Raw genomic sequence first — 19,023 nt, forward strand, 5'->3', positions numbered from 1 at the left:
GCTAAGGAAACCTAGCAAACCTATACATTGTTTACAACAAGACACCCAGGGGAATCCAGGATGTGGTGACTTGTGTGCCTCTCATCAGGTTGTGTTACCCAGAACCCCTTGTAAACCTCAAACATTGTAAAAGAAATTTCAGCGATGGAAAGTTTTGGAATCTGTGTGGATCCACAATCTTCCACCCACCCAGCATTCACCAAAGTCTCCAGAGAAAAGGTACCTCACTTGTGTGGATAGGCTTAGGTAACAGCCGGAGTAGCAGAACCTGGTGAGAGCCACACAATTCACCCCATCCTGGTTTCCCATGATGTCTAGTTTTCAAAAATGTATAGGTTTGCTAGGTTTCCTTAGATGTCGAAAGTTCTAGCATCCAACATCCACAGCTAGACGCATTGCTAGAAAAGGGTCAGATTTTACTGGAAAAATGTGATGTATATACGTTGTGTTTTGGGCCATTTCCAGCCGCAGGTACTAGGCCTACCGACACAAGTGAGGTGCCATTGTTATGAGGATAGTTTGGGGAATACTGGATGACTGGAAGTTTGTGGCTCCCTGTAGATTCCAGAACTTTCCATCACAGAAATGTTAGGAAAACGTGTTTATTTTTACAATGTTTGAGGTTTACAAGGGATTCTGGGTAAATCAACCTGGTGAGAGCCACACAAGCCACCCCATCCTGGATTCCTCTGTATGTCTAGTTTTCAAAAATATATAGGTTTGCTAGGTTTCCTTAGGTGCCGGTAGAGCTATGGTCCACAATCCACAGATAGGCACATTGCGAAAAAAAGGGTCAGTTTAAACTGGAAAAATATGGTGTCAATGTTGCATTTTGGGCCGGTTACTGTCGTAGGTACTAGGCCTACCCACACAAGTGAGGTACCATTTTTATTGAGAGACTTTGATGAATGCTGGGTGTGTGGAATTTTGTGCCTCCTCGCAGATTCCAGAACTTTCTGTCACAGAAATGAGAGAAAAATTAATTTTTGGGGACAAAGTTTGAAGTCTGCAAAGGATTCTGAGTAACAGAACCAGATGGGAGCCACACAAGTCACCCCATCCTGGATTGCCCTAGGTATCTACTTTAAAAAATTTTATAGGTTTGCTAAGTTTCCCTAGGTGTCGGCTGAGCTTGGGCCTAAAATTCACAGTTAGGCACATTGCAAAAAAAGGGTCAGTTTCACTGGAAAAATGTGATGTGTCCACGTTGCATGTTGGGCCATTTCCTGTCGCAGGCACTAGGCCTATCACACAAGTGAGGTAACATTTTTATCAGGAGACTTAGGGGAACACAGAATAGTAGAACAACTGTTATTACCACCAGACTTTCCTTGCATTTCTGCCTTCCAAATGTAAGACAATTTGTAAAAAAAGAAGTCATTTTGAAAAATGACCTCTAATTCTCATGCTTGTATGGGTATCTACAATTTTAGAGATGTGCAAATAACTGCTGATTCTAAACTCTATATGTTGTTCCCATTTTGGAAATATATGGGCTACCTTGGTACCAATTTCTCACTCTTTATATTTTACTAAATGAATTGCTAAAAACCCGGTACACAATGAAAAACCATTGCAAGACACAGCTCAGTTATTGGCTACGGGTTCCTTGGGTTCTTGGTGAATCTACAAGTCCTATATATCCCTGCAACCAGAAGGGTCCAGCAGATATAACATTATATTTCTTTAAAAAATATGTCATACTTAAAAGAAGTTACAGGTGAAAATGTTAGTACAAATTAACTCAATTTCAATATTTTTATGTTTTTTCTTTTCTTTCTTTTTTTTAAAAACTTTTTTTATTGAAGTACTTGACAGCTTACATTGTAACAAATAATACATATTGGATAATAAAAATTTTACAGAAATATTACAGACACCCCGAGAACAAACTTTATCGAACAGGCATCCGACATAAAACTTTACCAGACTTAATCTGCCGACAGTGCAAAACATCTATTCAAAATAAGATTCCCAAATTTTTGAGAATTTTCTCAACCCCCCGATCCTTTGTGCAAATACATGTTCACTTTTCCTGACTCTTTTAATTTTTTGAAGCCATTCATCTACGGTGGGAACCGTCTCTGACCTCCAATACTGAAGTATCAATAATCTTGCCACTGCAATTATGATATGAACCAGTTTTGCAACTGATTCGGACCATTTAAGTTCTGGATCGAAACCATATAATATTAAATTCACGTAACAGGGAACCATAATCTTTAAATGAAGATGAAGCAACACAAAGATTCCCTTCCAGAATAACATAATTTTAGGACAGTGGACCATTACATGAGACCAGTTAACGAGATCCGGTTGACTGCATCTAAAACAGGTAGATGAAGTGTTGATATACATTTTGGCAATGACAGCTGGAGTACGATATAGGAGCCATTTACTAAAATAAAGCATTCTTCGCCAATTGGCGCCTCTTAAAACACTAAAATTAAATTTATTTCAAGTTTTCCAGGTGTTGAAAGTCAGCTCAGAGTTTTTGTGTTTTTGCCATTTTCTAATTGCTTTAGAACTTAGGTCGCCCTCCCTATTTTGCGCTAAGCAACGTCTCCAATTTCCAGGGTTCTTAGAGCAAGGGTGCCAAAAGAGATCATTGATCAATTGTGTAGATTGACCGATCTGTGCTAGATCAATTTGCCCCAAAGACATATGGATCAAGTTATACGAACCTATCAACAAACAATTCCCATAAATTAAACTTGCCATTTCATTCAAAGTTAACCATGACCCATTTTTCACAAAATTCATCAGCGTACAAAACTCAGCTCTTCCCCAATTGGCTATAATTTGGGACCCCATTTTAATCCCTATAAGAGGAAAAACGTTGCTTAGTGGAGATGTTAAATTCAAGGGGGAGAGTGAATACCTTTTGAGCATAACACCACGTTTTAAAAAAAACCAGATCAGGACCTTGTAGCGAACCAATTTAGGTGATTTAAAGACCTGAAGCGGAGAGGGAATTTTAATCTCTTTGCAAATTAGGTCGAAGAAAAAGTTTATAAATAGTGTCTGACCAAAGACTGGATGTTTGAATCTTGACAGATACTGTGCGAAATATGCGTTATAATAATCTTTAAGGTTTGGTAAAGCGAGGCCTCCTTGTTCCTTGTCTGCGTAAAGTGTACTAATTGCGATTTGGGGCGTCTTTTTTGCCCACACAAAGGCGGAAAATAAGGACTCAACCTTGGAAAAGAAAGAACCAGGCAAGGTGCATGAGATAGTGGAGAACAGAAAGTTAAATAAAGGGAGCACTGACATTTTAATTAAGGCCACCCTGCCCAAAATGGATAATGGCAGTACATTCCATCGTGTAAACATATTGCATACTTTTTGAATGAGGGGATCAAAATTCAATATATACAAATCCCTTACTGAGGCAGAGAAGAAGACCCCCAAGCATCTCTTAGGTCTGTTATTAATACAGCTCTGTATATCAGGGTGAAGTTCAGGATCTACGCCACCACAAACTAATATCTCAGTTTTCCTTTTGTTGATCCGATACCACCCCCCCCCCCCCCCCCACCCCCCCAGAGCTTCAAATTCTTCAAAAATCAAAAGGGCCTGTATTTGGGAGCACATCTCAGGTTTAATCAGCAACATTATATCGTCCGCATATAGTTTAATCTTGGCCATGGATGTAACAGGTGGGGAGATATATACACAATTCCGAATAGCCACTGCTAAAGGCTCGATAAAAAAAGCGAATAAAGCAGGTGACAATGGGCATCCTTGCCTTGTGCCCCGCTGAACTCCAATTGAGCCCACCATGGATACATTAATAATAATATTAGCTTTTGTGCCCCTATATAAGTTCTGAATTAGATTAATGATTTGTGATGGAATCCCAAAACGCTGTAGAATAGTAAAAAGTGTCCCCCAAACCACCAAATCAAAAACTTTCTCCCCATCTAAAAGTAAAACTAAGGCCGCAATCTCTCGAGTTTCAAAATAATCTAAAGCTTCAATCAGATAATGTGTGTTAGTAATAAGTTGTCGACCTGCAATAAATCCATTTTGGTTAGGATGAATCAATTGTGCGGAAACACTGTTAAAACGAATTGAGAGTAATTTTGTAACAATTTTATAATCAGAGTTTAATAATGTAATTGGCCTATAGGAATTAGGATCCTTAGGTTCCTTCCCTTTTTTCAAAAAACTAACCACCGTTCCATCTTGAAAGAGATTGGAATTGGGCCACCCTTCAACATAGAGTTTAATACTAATAGGAGGAATTCAGAAAGGGAGCTGAAAAAAACCAAGAAAAACTCGGCAGGAAGTCCATCCGGACCACAGGCCTTACCGTGTGGGAGACTTTTTACCACCAGCTCTAATTCTTCCCTAGAGAATGGAGTTGCCACTGTCCCTTGGTCTACTTGAGGGAGAGTAGGGAGAGGATATTTATCTAAAAAGTCATTTAGCCTATGTTGATCAGTGATATGATGTGTACTATAAATATGGTCATAATGAGAGAGCATTATTGACCCTATCTCTCCAGAATCTGAGGTATCCATATGAGTAATTGGGGATTTTAGGGTATGAATCGTGTTGGTCGCAGCTTGTTCCTTAATTTGCCAAGCTAGAAATTTCCCAGTGAAATTACTGTGTTCATAGATTTTTTGAGATTGCCTACAGAAAATGTCCTCGCTCCTTGCGAAATAGTGTGCGCTAAGCTCCCGCTTAGCAGCATTTAATAGATTCGGTATGCTCACAGAGGGATTATAGTGCTTTTGTTCTATCAATGCCTGTATTTTTTGCTGCAGGAGATTCTTCGTATTCCTTAGAATAAAGGATTCCCTTGCATCCCTTCCTATGACTAACCCCCGAATGCAAGCCTTCAGAGAGTCCCAAACAACATGGAGAGGGGCAGTACCAATATTAAGTGCAATATATTGTCCTATCTCTACTTTGTGTGATGTCACCCATAATTCATCGGACAGATATCTCTTGTTAAAAACCCATTGTTTAGGGGCTAACTTACTCTCCCCCAAAACGAATTCGATGACTAACATGGCATGGTCGGAAAAGCCATTATGCAAAATTCACTGACGCAAAAAATTAAGTTTTGTAGAGGCAAGAAAGAAATCAATACGGGAGGATGACTTGCATCTTCCCGACCAGCAGGTAAACTCTCTTTTTGAAGGATTTTGAGTGCGCCAATGGTCCCCGAGATCAAGAGTCTTTGCATTATTAATAATAGATCTGTTTTTAAAAAAGAGTGGTAGAGTCTAATTTTAAATTCATAAGAATATTGAAATCAACCCCGATAACGATATCCCCTCCCACCATGAATAGGGACTGAAAAAGGTCTTCATAAACAGCAGAATTATCAATTAGAGGAGCATAAAAACTAACAAAAGTTATGGGTATTTGCCTATATTTTATTTTACAAGAGGCCCAACACCAACGACCTTGACCGCCCTCCTCAGTTTGGATGATTTCGGCATCCAAATTCTTATTTAAGAAAAGTGCAACACCTCTCTGTGACTCGGTAAAGAGAGAAAAACCCCGATATGAGGCCCAAGTTTTAAACATGGTAAAATTGTCAACTCTAGAAACTGAAATATGGATTTTTTGTAACAATATTACTGCAGGATTGTCAGTCAAAATCCATGTTTCTATAGCACGCAATTTATTCTCATTATTTAGGCCATTCACATTAAAAGAAACAATTTTCAAACCCGTTCTCACCAACTTTTAGCTAAATCAAACAACATTTTATTCCCTATTAACAAATCAAAGGCTGCCCACAGTCTGTATCTGTCATCAGATCGTTCTTTATCCTCTGTGCTTATAAAAAAAAAATGTTATAAAGTCAAGGACTCCATTTTTAATACTTTAACCCCCAACCCCCGTCAGCCCAACCCCGACAGCCCCCTGCCTGTGGCTCTACTCTTACTCTAACTCCCCTTCCCTACGCTAGCCACAAGACCCTATCCCTTAACATGAGGTGTCGTGATACTACACCCCTTCAACCCAAGGGCTGTACCCAAACTTCTCCCCCTCCCCCATATTCTCATAGGTAAAAAAAAAGGGAAAACAAAAACTTAAGGAATGGTGATGGTGATAGTAACCAAAACTAAAATAAGAGGACCCGTGACCTATCTATCCATCCTCAATCTCCTTAAGCAGCTCCTGCACTTCCTCAACATCAGACAGCATATAGAACTTGCCCTTGATCAGAACTCTCAGCTTTGACTGCTGAGCTATCATAGCTTGAGCCCCCTTGGCTTTAAATAAGTTTAGGATTTTAACAAACTCCTTCCTTCGTCTGGCAGCCGCTGCGGACACATCGGAAAATATGCGACATTTCACCGTTGTGTTAACTGGAAACTGCCTCTGTTTAATCACCCTTGAAAGAATTTGCTCTTTGACATCTGCAAAATTTAACAAAATGGTGTGAGGAAGAGTAGAGTTCGGAAATGGGTGAGCCGGGACCCGATGGGCTCTAGTAATGGTTAAATCCCCTTTATATTCCGGAATCACCCCCTGCTGAAGAAATGAATAGACCCAAAGAAGCATATCGGACCCCTGAATTCCCTCTGGGACCCCCACTAAACGAAGATTGGATCTTCGGTTATAATTTTCCAAGTCGTCCGATTTAACCTCCAATGCCCTTGTTGTCTTAGTCACGCCTTTAGTCTCCTTTTTAACCTCCGTCATTTGGTCCTCCAAATTAGAGATTCTCACCTCAGCCTCTACTAGACGAGCCCGAAAGGTGGAGATTAATTCTTCGATTTTATCAAGTCTCTGATGTATGGCGGCCAGTTCAGTATTTTGGGACCTCTTCATATCCCTGACCTCATCCAAAATTAAATTCAACATATCCTTAACGGACATCCTCATTTCACCCCCAGTCTCAGTGTCCATCCCTAAGATAGGGCTGAAAGGGTCCACCACATTGTCAGACTTTGTATCATGTACTCCTGAAGTGCTAGCTGTACTCGCTGGGTCTTCTAGCATTTGATCTATGGAAGCTACACATTTTATTCCGTGAGGTGGAGTGCTTGCAGAAATAATATTGGGTGCCAGATTACCATTAGAGTTGTCTAAAGAGACAGTGTCAGCCGGCATATCTAGAGGCGGATTTAGAGTTGAATCATGACTTGGGAAAGCCAAGCTACTAGTAGGGAGCACAGACAGTTTCTTTTCAAACAGCCGGAACTGTTTTGATGGCTGAGAGGGCCTAGGTATCTTGACTTTACTTTCCATATTAGAGTCATGATGAGTGGAATCATTCGTTGACATCTCTCCAATATTAGGTTTTCCCAAATCAACATTACCCAATTTGTCTCCTGAGCTGGGTAGAACAGAGCACTCTGTCAATGATTTCTCCAGCTCATCAGAGCTAGCAGAGGAGTGCGCCGAATTTTCTCCCCTAGAGTCCCCTTTATCCGCTAATTTAGCTGCTGCTTCTTTAGCCTGCTGTTGACGGGCCTTTGCCTTGCTTCGAGCATTTAAAAGCTTCCCCATGCTGCATACAGTTATTATGACCGTTACAGGACAAATTAGAACAAATTAAGGCTGGGGAGGCTTACCGATCAGCAGATGCATGGTTAAAGGAATTTCGTATCTCCTCTGGTCTTCTCAGGCCCAGAAAGGGACTTATCCACGAAATAATAGCACTCCAATCAGGTAGACTCTTGCGGTATAATTGGCCTTTAGGTTGGGTTTAATACTTTAAACCTTAATGCTCGAAAAAAAAATCCCAGGCAGCCAAAACAGCCGTATTTCTATAAAATGTCTTCCTTCCACAGCCGGCACTTCCACAACTTCCTCCTGTCTGTTTTTAAACTCAATGCTCGAAAAAGAACCCGAGCAGCCCACAGCCATCACGGAGTACACACGATGAAATCGGCACTTCCACAACCTTCTCCCGACTGTTTTACATTCGATGCTCGAAAGAGAACCCGAGCAGCCGGAGTGAAACTTTTTTTCCAGCTTGAAATGGTTGAACTCAGCGAGTACGAGATAGGACAAACTGCCGAATCCCAGAGGTGAGTGCCAGCCCAGACATGATCCCCCGAAAAGCAGGGCACAGAGGAAACGTGGGCAGTCTTTGGAGGCGCAAAAGTATCCTTAATAGAAAAACGCGGAGCCAGAGCTGCTAGCACGCCAGCCACCTTCCGCCATCACCATCCTCGTGGAATATTTTTTATTTTCAACAGCTTTCCTGAATCCATTAATGCTATCATACCCGTTTCTACCACTAACTGGAAGGAGATTGAAAGCACATAAAAATTGCAAAAATAGGCCAAGTCCCAGTAAAATGCCAAAACTGTGTAGAAAATGTTGGTTTTCTGACAAAGGTCTTCCTGTCCCTGAAAGCTGAGACAATCGTGATTTCAACACCACAAACCCTTTGTTGATACCATTAGCTGGGGAAAAAATCAGATGCTTTCTTTTGCAGCACTTAATTCCCATTTAAAAACATTTCTGGGTACCCCCCCTCCCCGGTAATCCACAAAGATTGAATACCTTTTGAATCCTCAAGATACTGGTAGAACAGTATGCAAATTAGGCGTGGATACCTTATGTGGACAAAATGTTACAGGGGCCTAAGAGCAAACTACCCCAAATAGCCCAAAAAAACTTAACATGGGGGTGGAAAGGCCTAGCAGCTAAGGTGTTAAAAGCTGCAAAACTAAGGTTACACATAAAGGCCTGAAGCCATGTTTTCCTTGTTAGCCTAATGTATCGCACAATATGTGCAGCAGACCACAGGTGACATTTAACTTTCTAAGGCTATTACTACAACCCTAGCAGAAAGTTAAATATGACAATTTTGGATTTACCAATGTTACTATGAGCACATACACTGGGACTGGACAGTAGTATCCAGGTATACGAATACAGTGAAAAGGACAACAGATCAGTAATCTACGCAGAAGAAAGCACTAAAAGGAAATTTGAAAAACCAAGATAAAGTTTGACAGGTAGCTGAAAAACTATCTGAAAAGAAAATTTCAATTTTACATCAAAACTAAATGTACAAAACCCAAAGAAAGCAGTAAATAAAAGTCTGTACACACGTCACTGTAGGTTCACCATTAAACATTAAATAAGCATATATTTTTAAAACTGAAAATAGATTGTAAAGAAAAATACAAAAGGAGACTAAAAATAAAAGCAGTAAAATGATTTGAAAAACGGTGAGGCTCTTCACAGACTTTACTCACCATCATTATTAATAAGAATATCCAAGCGTTTTTCAGAATGTATGAAAGTTTTACAAAAGTTGCGAATACTTTGTAGGTTAGCCATGTTCAGCATCATGAAATGTACATTCAGGTTGTGGCTCTCCCTCTGAATGTGCCGCACTGCACTTTCACCCTTCAATTCATCATGGCAAGTGATTATAAGGCGAGCACCCCTCCGTGCTAATGCAATGGCGGTCTCTTTCCCAATACCCGAATTACCTCCTGAAATAGAACAGAACACATTTTGAGAGGTGTAAGCAAAGTCTCCTCTACAGCATCACTACAGTCATTTAATTTTTTTTTTATATCTAGACGTATTTGTTTTTAACAAAGTCATAACGTCAAACATCCCCACTATAAGTAGTTGCTATAACAGCAAGAAGGAATATATTTTTATGTTGTTTTCTTTAAGGGCATTATTAAATACCAAGCACATTTTGTGGCCATTTCCATGTTCCTTTATGGGCAGTGATAAAAGCTTTATAATGTCAAGGAGCTTTGCCAGAGTATGATGTAGATTCTGCGTAACACGTCAGCAATGCCTGGTGATGACAGAATGTCTGAGCAGTTCAGGTTGTGTAAGAGTGAGTCTTTATAATGACGTCATTTGCATTTGTGACGGGGAGAGCATTGACTGGCTGGACATGCCTAGGGCCCTGCCTGGTCTCAGAAGAGTTGGAATGAATGATGGTCTGTAGTTACATGCTATACGATTGGCCAGAATGGATTATGTTGTGTAGGTGAAAGAGTGAGTGCATGGGTCAGAAGGAATTAGCCTACTAAGAAGGGTAGAGGAGAGTGAGAGAGAAAGAAATTAGGAAAAAGTGTGACAGAGCTAGACAAAGGAAGACCGAGACTTGATTGGCATTGGTTGTTAGGTTTATTTGGATGAAGAGTTGAGTTTGAATGTCAGTTTTTCAGGAAGTTCACACTGTTTACCTTCCCCCTTCGAGTAGAGGAGACGGTTCTTAATTTGTAAAATATAAAGTGCCTTTGTTGGAAGTTTTGCTCGGAAACCCATGGCCGGCTCTATTGAAGATCAGGGTGTCGAATCCCAAGGCTGCATAGTCTTGATATAACCTCATGCCTCTTTAATCCACCACTAGACAATGCCTGCCCCTTTATCTCACTCTTGTGGGTTCTTTTCCATTCCCGGTTTCTTCCTATGTTACAGTTTTCCTGTCTTTCTCTTCCTCCTTCTTCCCCCTTCTGTATTTGAATATCTTGCTCTGGATCAAAGTCTGCTAGGAAAAAGCAGTGCTATTGGGCCAAACATGCACCTATAGGCTCAAATTTCTTTCTCTTTTCAGTTGTTCTGTTAGGTTAATTAACCCACCAACACAATACAATCATTAATGCAAATATTTACAACAAATTCACAACATTCCATAAATATTCACTCAGTCTTTACAGATAAAAACAGATTAGCAATCGTGCTGAACAAATTTCACTCTAATATGCCATGCCCAATGTACAAAAATTTAGAAACTGCAAAGACTACACAGATACTAGTATCTGGTTTACACTGGGCCCATGGGGATCTGAGAGGGTTATTCATACGCCATAGGAAAAAGCAGCCATGAGAAGATTTCCTAATCTGAATTTAATAAAGAGAGCTCTTGTTGCAGCTGGGTTTTTATTATCTAAGAAATCCTCACATTTACTGCTAGTCGTATGTATCAGCAAACTATGTAATAGGCAACCACTAGCCTTTAACCAGAAACGACTTCCCAATACCTGGTCTTAACAATTTTCAAACCAATTCTAAAGTTTGATATGGATTCACCCAATACTGATGCAAGCCCAAGGTTTCAAACCATGATTTAATATGCGAAGCCCAAGATAACTTCTAGCTAGCTGGCCTATCTATAAGGTCTCACAATGAATCTATATAACGGTTTAGTTCCTCTACAGTCCAAATACATTTCAAATATATATAATGGCCATTCGAATTTATGAGATGGGAAATAGATTTTGCAACAAAACCAAGTCGTATAATGATAGGCAGTGCAGAACCAAGTCATAAAGGGATAGACGGAGCACCTTGAGGACCGTTCGGAAAGAGCTTAATAATTCATTTTCACTCTTTGCCAGCATCTCAACTTAGCCGTGTCACCATTAATCAGACCTGCATAAGGCTGCACTGACCGCTTTTGCCCTGCATATTTATAAAGCTGTGGTATAGTGTGATTAGGTAAACATCCTGCAAATTTAATGAAGGTAGCTGCTCTATGGTCGAAAAGACTTTGACTTTTGATACTTTGCGAAGAACAAGTATGAGAGTCTAATGCCCAAACAACTGAATTCACCTATCCTCTCCAATGTACAATAATGGGTTATAATTAAGACTTTCAAAGATTTATCTGGCTTAAAAAGTATCAATTTAGACTTACTGGTAATAATTTCGAGCCCATGATTTGTGAAAAACAAAATCTCTCTAGTTGTACTGTAAGACCCACTGGGGTTTCAGAAAACAGAAGTGTATCATTGACAAACAGTAGAACCAGAACATTTTGATCCACAATACATGGTGAATCACTATTGGACTCGAATATAAAATTGATACAACTATGTATATAAAGTGAAAAATAAGTGTTGTGGTAAAACACTTCCATCACAGACCCTTTATTGATCTTGAGTCTCTGTTAATTCACCATGTGCTCCCCAACAAACTTGGGCATAGTTTTCAGTATGAAGCTGGATTATAAGGGAAAGTAGACTCAATGGAAATCCCTGCTTTGTATTATTTCCCATTATTTAGTTCTTGGTATTAGATTACAGGGGGCCACCCATAGATCAAGAAATACTAAACAAAAGGTGAGCAGAATTTAAGTAAACAGTTTCCACTTTACTAAAAGAAAGCTGATCCACTGTGCAAACCTTCAAACAGAAACCAGCCTGAACATTGGACAGTATCTGGTTTTCATCTATTCACATGTTCAGCATGTCCAGCATCTGCTTCCAAAAGATGTGTGCTGGATTTTTAATTAAGCCTATAGTGGTGATGAATTGCTGGGTGGCCGCATGAGCCCTTCTTGTGGATTGGGATGACCTCTGCACCACTCCAAATAACAAAGATCTGGGTTCCGGCCGCTATGGCTTTTTATTATTTATTTATATAAGAACCCTATATATATATAAGGTTCACATCAGAACAAGTCAGAAGGGATTTTGTCTAGGCCGGGGGCTTCTCTACTTTTTGGGCTTTTATGGTATTCTCAGTGTCAGCTAAGGAAAAATGGATCGGGCAATGCTCTTTGGATCTAGTGCTTCAAGATTCCGTACACATGGAATAAAATTAGTAAAACTGAGGTGAACTTTAGGGGCTGCTCAATGCAATTCAGTGAAAGGTGAAACCCACTCAAATGGTTGGATATATATTTCGGGCCTCAAAAAGTATTCTGTTCTCCGTGGTCTCTGATGTGCCAGAAGGCATTCGTATCTTTTCGATGGACAATATTCAATAGATGGATTCAGTCCATCTCTGAATCTATTTATATTCCCCCTAGTTTTAGATATTCTCACTTTATGTCCCTCAGTTGTTGCAATAATCAGGGATTCCTGTGCGGCTTCAAACTGGGAATTGAAACAGCCATGATTTTTGAGGTTTGGACAATGTGGCCAAACTTCTTTTGTTAAAAGTTGTTTTGGGCTCTCAAATAACCTTATATTAAAATTAAGATTTCCATAAATATATCAGTTTACAACTGGAAATTTGGTAGATGTTATACTGTGAAGATACCATGTCAGCCCATTTCACATTTTCCTGTTAAACAAGACAATAAAGTCATCTTCTTGATTCACTACATTTACAAAATGAATGAATAAGTAGTTTTTTTGGAGCTAATATTAAAGACTCATGACGGTCATTCTCAGGTCCCGCATGTACATCCATGTCCATCATTTTATGTCAGATATGAACATCCAGCATAATATGTCAGAGCAACAAATGGAACATCACAAGAGAACATTTCGGATCCAACAAACGCCCTTGCTCTTTAAAAAAGATCGAGCTTGGAGCAAACCCTACCGTAGTTTTTGGATGTGTGTCATAAAGATAACCTTATGGTTAGAAGACCCAGCGTTATTTCTAGAAGGGGTTTCGTGTGAATTAATTGTAGATTTTAGCTGGGCCTTTTCGTGCATCCTCCCACATACACAAGCTGGGCGCTCCTAACCGTCAAACCTAACTGGCTGAAATTAAACACTGAGAGGAGAACTCATTTGTCCTGTACGAGTGCAGCTTTGCTGCTCTGTCTTTCTAGAAGGCTGGATTGTCTTTCCTATGGTTTCGAATTCTTATGAATTATCCATTGCAGATTGCTTTGCATTTTTGTTATCATGAAGCCTTGGTAGTTTCTATTAAAATAGCCATCCTACCGATGAGGCAAGTGCTGGCATTAAACACCCAGCTGAGCCTCCAGGCCAAAGGTGGAATTGCTGTAACTCTCTCAGGGGAGCTTGTATTTCACCCACCTCTGATGAGAGATAATCCTCAGGATAACCAGCTGCTGGGAAGGGGGGTGTTTTTTTCCTCAGTCAAAGGGTCAGGAAAGTTCATTGGCCATTGAACACGCAGCTTCGAGAAGGCAAGGGCGTGCAGAGAGGGCATACATTAATTGTTCTTCACCCAGAAGGTGTGGATTGTTATAGCTATATTTTCAACTACCTCTTGTGTAGAGTATTTCTTAACAGAGAAAGGTGGGATGCTTTGCTGGCTTGCAGTACGCTATTCAAAGCAAATTGGAGGGTCTACGTGTGTCTTCATTGTTCTTTGTAATCCGACAAATCTCAGTAGATTGCAAACACAAATATTCATTTTGTTTCCATTAGTAAAAAGTAACAAAAAGGCCCGGCCACGTAGAACACCATTGGTTTAACAACCTGTAATGAAAATAAATAAATCCAATTTCCATATATTTTTAATTCTCTTGTCAGTCAGTCAGGTGTGACTTGCTATGGGATCCTTCGTGATCCTTTATTGGAGAGAGGTTTAGTTCCAAATGTGTGCAGACTGTATTTGCACTCTCGTCTGTTTAATAGCATGCCCCAGATAATATCAATTAATTCGTGCATGAAAACAGAGTGAGAATAAAGATGCAACTGCATCAACATATGTCCTAGCGCATATCAGGCAAACAGAGTCACTATGGAGTTAATCAACACATCAACTCTTACAAATGTTGTTGGTTACTTTGGAGGGATCCTAGCTTTACATGTCACTTTCAATTTCTGGAAGTCCTATCCCATAATATCTGCCTGAGAAGGTCATGCAGAAAAAGATGTGTGTTCAATGAGCTGCAGACTATTTTCTTTCTGTACTCATTTAACTCTAAAAAAAATCTATTTATAAAAGTATTTTTGGCAATCGATGCATGCGACATAACTGGAAAAGCTGGATTATGCGGTTAGCTTGGATTATGAACCTAGCCATTATGTATTTTGCTCTTCATAATACTTGATCGTGAATAGGAGTTTCTACACATGCCTCCTATTGTTTGACGCTCTTCTATAAATCGTCAATTGAATGCAGGATTACTAAAATGTGAAACTGACTGATATTCTTGGACTCAAAGAGCAACTGATAAGTAAGCCACAACAGATTCTGTTTGAGATGATGGCCGTTGCATGCTCAGACTTGAAAATACAACTTCGGTATATAAATAAATAAACTGCAAAGATGTAAAGCATTAATGCCTATAAATTCTAAATACATTTCCCAGAGCATAGACCTCAGGTACCATACAATGGCAGGAGAACATGACCATTAGTTTTCTGGTGAAGACATTATTATTCAGATCTTTATGTGATCTCTGGTTATGTGGGTGCTATATTCAACCTCCCTTACATATATACACCCATACTACACCCATAATAAGGTATGTGTCGAAACAACAGGGATTTTAAAAGCTTTACTACTGTCACGCTGCAGCTGAATCCTAGTGGGTGTAATCAATTTCAATTGTTAGATCTGGCATTGGCCAAAACCTGCTGATTATATTAAAATGATATGTATGATATATTTATAAGAGCTTCCAGCCAGCCGTCTATATTCACTGGTTTATTTTTGTGTCATTCAAATTCTTCCTGCCAACTACAGCATACAGCATGTGGTAATTGGTCTTCTAGTTCAGCACTTGACATACTCTCTTTCCACTGGAGCGTATCCACGCACACAGTGGTTTCCTTAAGTGCCAGGAACTACTACTGGAATGTGTGTTTTATAAGACCAACAAATGTATTTACTTTCCGTCAATGTTGTTTTTTTAGACTGATAAGTGCCCCTCAGCTTTCTAAACAATAAGGTTTATCAAAAACCATGACATAGCATGCACTGACAAAGCCAAAAGCAAAGTGTAAAACGCAAACCTGTTAGTTTTTGTCAAAGCTTGTTTAAAAGTTCATGGGCAATGGATTCTCAAAGACAATTTTTCACATCAGTAATATGTTCCAATCAGTAGTATATTCCCAAAAATGGGTCATGGGCCTGAAAAATAATTAATAAATGCTTCTCTTTGATTCCACCTTGATCAAAGTAAAAAAATTGAAGTCACAGAGACTGCTAGATGGGTTGAAAATACATCTCTTTGTATGCCTAGGCCTTTTTATATTCCAAATAGAGCTTGTGAGCAGTATTTAAATTGCCTCAATAATTATTCATAATTCACTGTTGAGTGCCCTTTGGCTTTACGCAACATTGTGAACAGAGTTTCAATGCTGGGGGATACTGCCCATCAGAAGAAGGAACCTTAACAATAAGAGAAATAGATCAGGAGACAGAATTTTTAGATCCTTTGATTTTTAATGTACTAATCCAAAAAAAATCTTAGATAAGCTTAGACAACCCCTGTTCCTTTTAATCTAGGGTGAAATCTGCTTCCATAGAAATAACGCCCCAAGAGATGTGCATAGAGGATTTCGGTGCATGGTTATTTTACAGTAAACACGAAAGGAGTAGCCAGAAAACTAAAATACCTCCCACTGGGGTGCGTGGCCAGCCGCTGAGCAATATGGCTGTGTAGCAGAGTGGCTCGGGACAGACGTGCCCGTTCAACCAAAAATCCGCACGGAGAACCGTGATCAATGCGAATACTCGCACCGGAACATGAGAAGGTGTAACCCGTGTCAGAATTATAGGTAGGGGACGAGGAGGGGCAGAGATCGGCCTGACTGTGCACAGCTCGGGCCTTGCTGTGTAGCCTGAAGAAGGAGAAGGGCACCGTAGTGCTCAAGGCAGCGTGGAGTGCCAGAGGCCTGCGATCGAAGTGGCCTGTGACCTAGAATTGACCACGGATGTGACCCGGGTAATAATCTGACCCGCGTGTGCTGAACCAGGAGGGGCGCCAAGGTAATTAAGGTGACGTTGAGTGTCGGGCGGCCACAATTGACGTGGCTAGCACCCCAGAGACTGCCCTGGATGGACCTTACTAGTAGCTTTGCGGACGACTAGGTGGCAGCCTGGTGCCTGTGCTCAGATTTAGTGGGGCGTACGAGACCCAAATACATCTGCAACGCAGTGCGGAGACACCGGGGCGAGACTGTGGCAGGTGGAAAGTGCTCCGGTGACCGCCTCCCTAAGACATCAGTGTGTAATGAGCTCTGGCGGCCGAGTCTTCCGCGGCCATCGTTGGGCGCAGCAACCTGCCCCCAAAGAAACCTTGAGCCACGGAGGTGTATTGGTGATCCCTGCATATTAAGGTAGCGGTGCGGGGGTAAAGACTGGAGAGCACAGTGGCCCAGTGCTACTTGGATGCTAGACATAGCCTCACAGCAACCTTCAACCTGCTAATGGCATACTGCTCTTAAGACCTCCAAAGCGCATATTGCCAGCAGGGATGGACTTCTCTTTCCGAATCTCTTTGACACAAATGTCGGCTGTGGTTGCTGGCTCCCCCCTACCCACCCTATACTTAGACACGTCAACACAGGGGTTCGAGGGAGTAGGACTCTGGTTGAGCGAAGGCACACTCTATACTGTGAAGTATCCTGAGCAAGGCGGCCTAGGTACCTGGCAATCGAAGATGAGCCAGAGATGGTGAAGGGTCGGGGAAGGTCTGCACATGCTGTAAATTAACCATGCCAACCACGATACTGCACAGAAGCTTTGAGAATGGCCTGGCCGTGAGAAGACCAAAGATAACCCTTTGACAGAGACAATCTACATACTTCAGTTAAATTGCGAAAGATAGGGTGCAGTGAGTTTCCCCTACGACAGGCGCAGAAACCCCTTCAGGGCCCGACATGGCTGGAGGGAGAAGTGGTAAAGCAGTCATGCAGGCGAAGCTGGAGAAATATGCCTGGCAAAAGGAATCGAGCCAGAAAGAGAAAGCCGGGGACGACCAGCCAGATAAATCACAGGAGGCGGAGGGCACACAAGAGCTGACCCTGCAAGATATAATGACCACCACAACGGTCAGAACGTCGCTTGAAACTAAAATCGACGCCATTACCAGTGAGGTTTCTCTAATGCGGGCAGATATGAAAAACATGAATACTAGAATCAAAGAAGTCGGATTAGCCACCAGCTCCCTAGCCACAGACACTATGACTCTAAAAAAGCAAATGGCTGATTTGCAAGCGTGTACTGAGAAAATGGCTGAACAACTGGATGAGTATGAAGGAAGTCCAAGACGAAATAACATACAAATTCTTGGCGTGCCAGAGAGCGCAGAGTGGCCGGCGATGGGCCTGTTTGTTGAAGAACTGATTACTACTAACTTGCAGGCTGGCAAGCTATCAAAGTTCTTCATGGTTGAATTGGCACACAAAGTGCCTGCAGCTTGGCCCATACCCGGAGCACCTCCAAGTCCAATTGTGGCAAGGATTTTCAACTATAGAGACAGGGATATTATATTGCAGACGGCCCAGAATGCGCCTCCTGCTGCTCTTGAGAACAGTACAGTGACCTTTTGTCCAGATTTTAAGCTCAAAGTCCAGCGCCAACTGCATTGTTTTCTCGAGATATAGAAGGCAATGGACGAAATGGGACTTAAATACGCAATGCTCTTACCAGCCAAGTTGCATGTGGAAGCGGAAGGAAAAGCCTGGTTCTTCACTACCCCTGATGATGCTTGGGACTGATTCGATGGATGCTGAACTGTGGGGAAAAGGAATCTGAAAAGCCAAAGGGACGCACTGAGCATGCTGCAGGAAGTGAATCATGTGGCGCACCACTGGTTGAAGGCACTCCAAGATAACTTCTTGACACTCTGAGCCGCTGTTCATTCAAAGTGAGACACGGTCTCCTCTGCCCCTCCCCGCCCAAAGTAGACCTCACCTTCCCTAATGTACACATAAGTAAGGTCTGGTATAATGTGTGATTTAATTCCTAGTAGATACCCGGGAGTGGAATAATGGGGGACAGATCGGGTCTCCAGCATAGTTTTAATCAAGTAGGATTCTCTCTCTAATAGTAGTTGTTGAGCGGGTGGGCTGGCGGCTGTTCCACGCACCACTAATTTTCAGGGTAGGCGATAGGCGCTCTGCAGATTAGGGGAAGCAGGAGGTTCAAATACCACCATGCAGGGATGCAGGGAGGGGGGTGGGGGTAAGGGAAGCCAATGGGGTGGTGGGAATACTATCAGAAAGCAACTCTGACACTGCTGATGGAAAACATGGTATGACAAACTCACGTATAAGCTCTGACAGACTTGGGGGGCTGGTAGTTTCTTATGTTATATGTTTAGTTTACATGCTGATGACAAGGTACGACAGACTTGGACTACATGGACTCGCACATCTTGCATTGAGAGACAAAATAAAAGTAACACTCCTTATTTGACTGAGCCATATTTGATGGGTGACTGGCCTG

General features: G+C 41.3%; 1 protein-coding gene across 1 annotated transcript in view; it reads right to left on the minus strand.

Moving 5' to 3' along the window:
• Positions 1-19,023, minus strand: part of LOC147679565 (retinol dehydrogenase 12-like) — a 108,719-nt gene that overhangs the window by 72,680 nt on the left and 17,016 nt on the right. Inside the window, exon 2 of the mRNA XM_086943146.1 lies at positions 9,192-9,434. Coding sequence (XP_086799272.1) covers positions 9,192-9,434 — 243 coding nt within the window. The remainder of the gene's footprint in view (positions 1-9,191; positions 9,435-19,023) is intronic.

The sequence above is a fragment of the Lissotriton vulgaris genome, chromosome 11 (assembly GCF_964263255.1).
Source record: "Lissotriton vulgaris chromosome 11, aLisVul1.2, whole genome shotgun sequence".
Taxonomy (NCBI): domain Eukaryota; kingdom Metazoa; phylum Chordata; class Amphibia; order Caudata; family Salamandridae; genus Lissotriton; species Lissotriton vulgaris.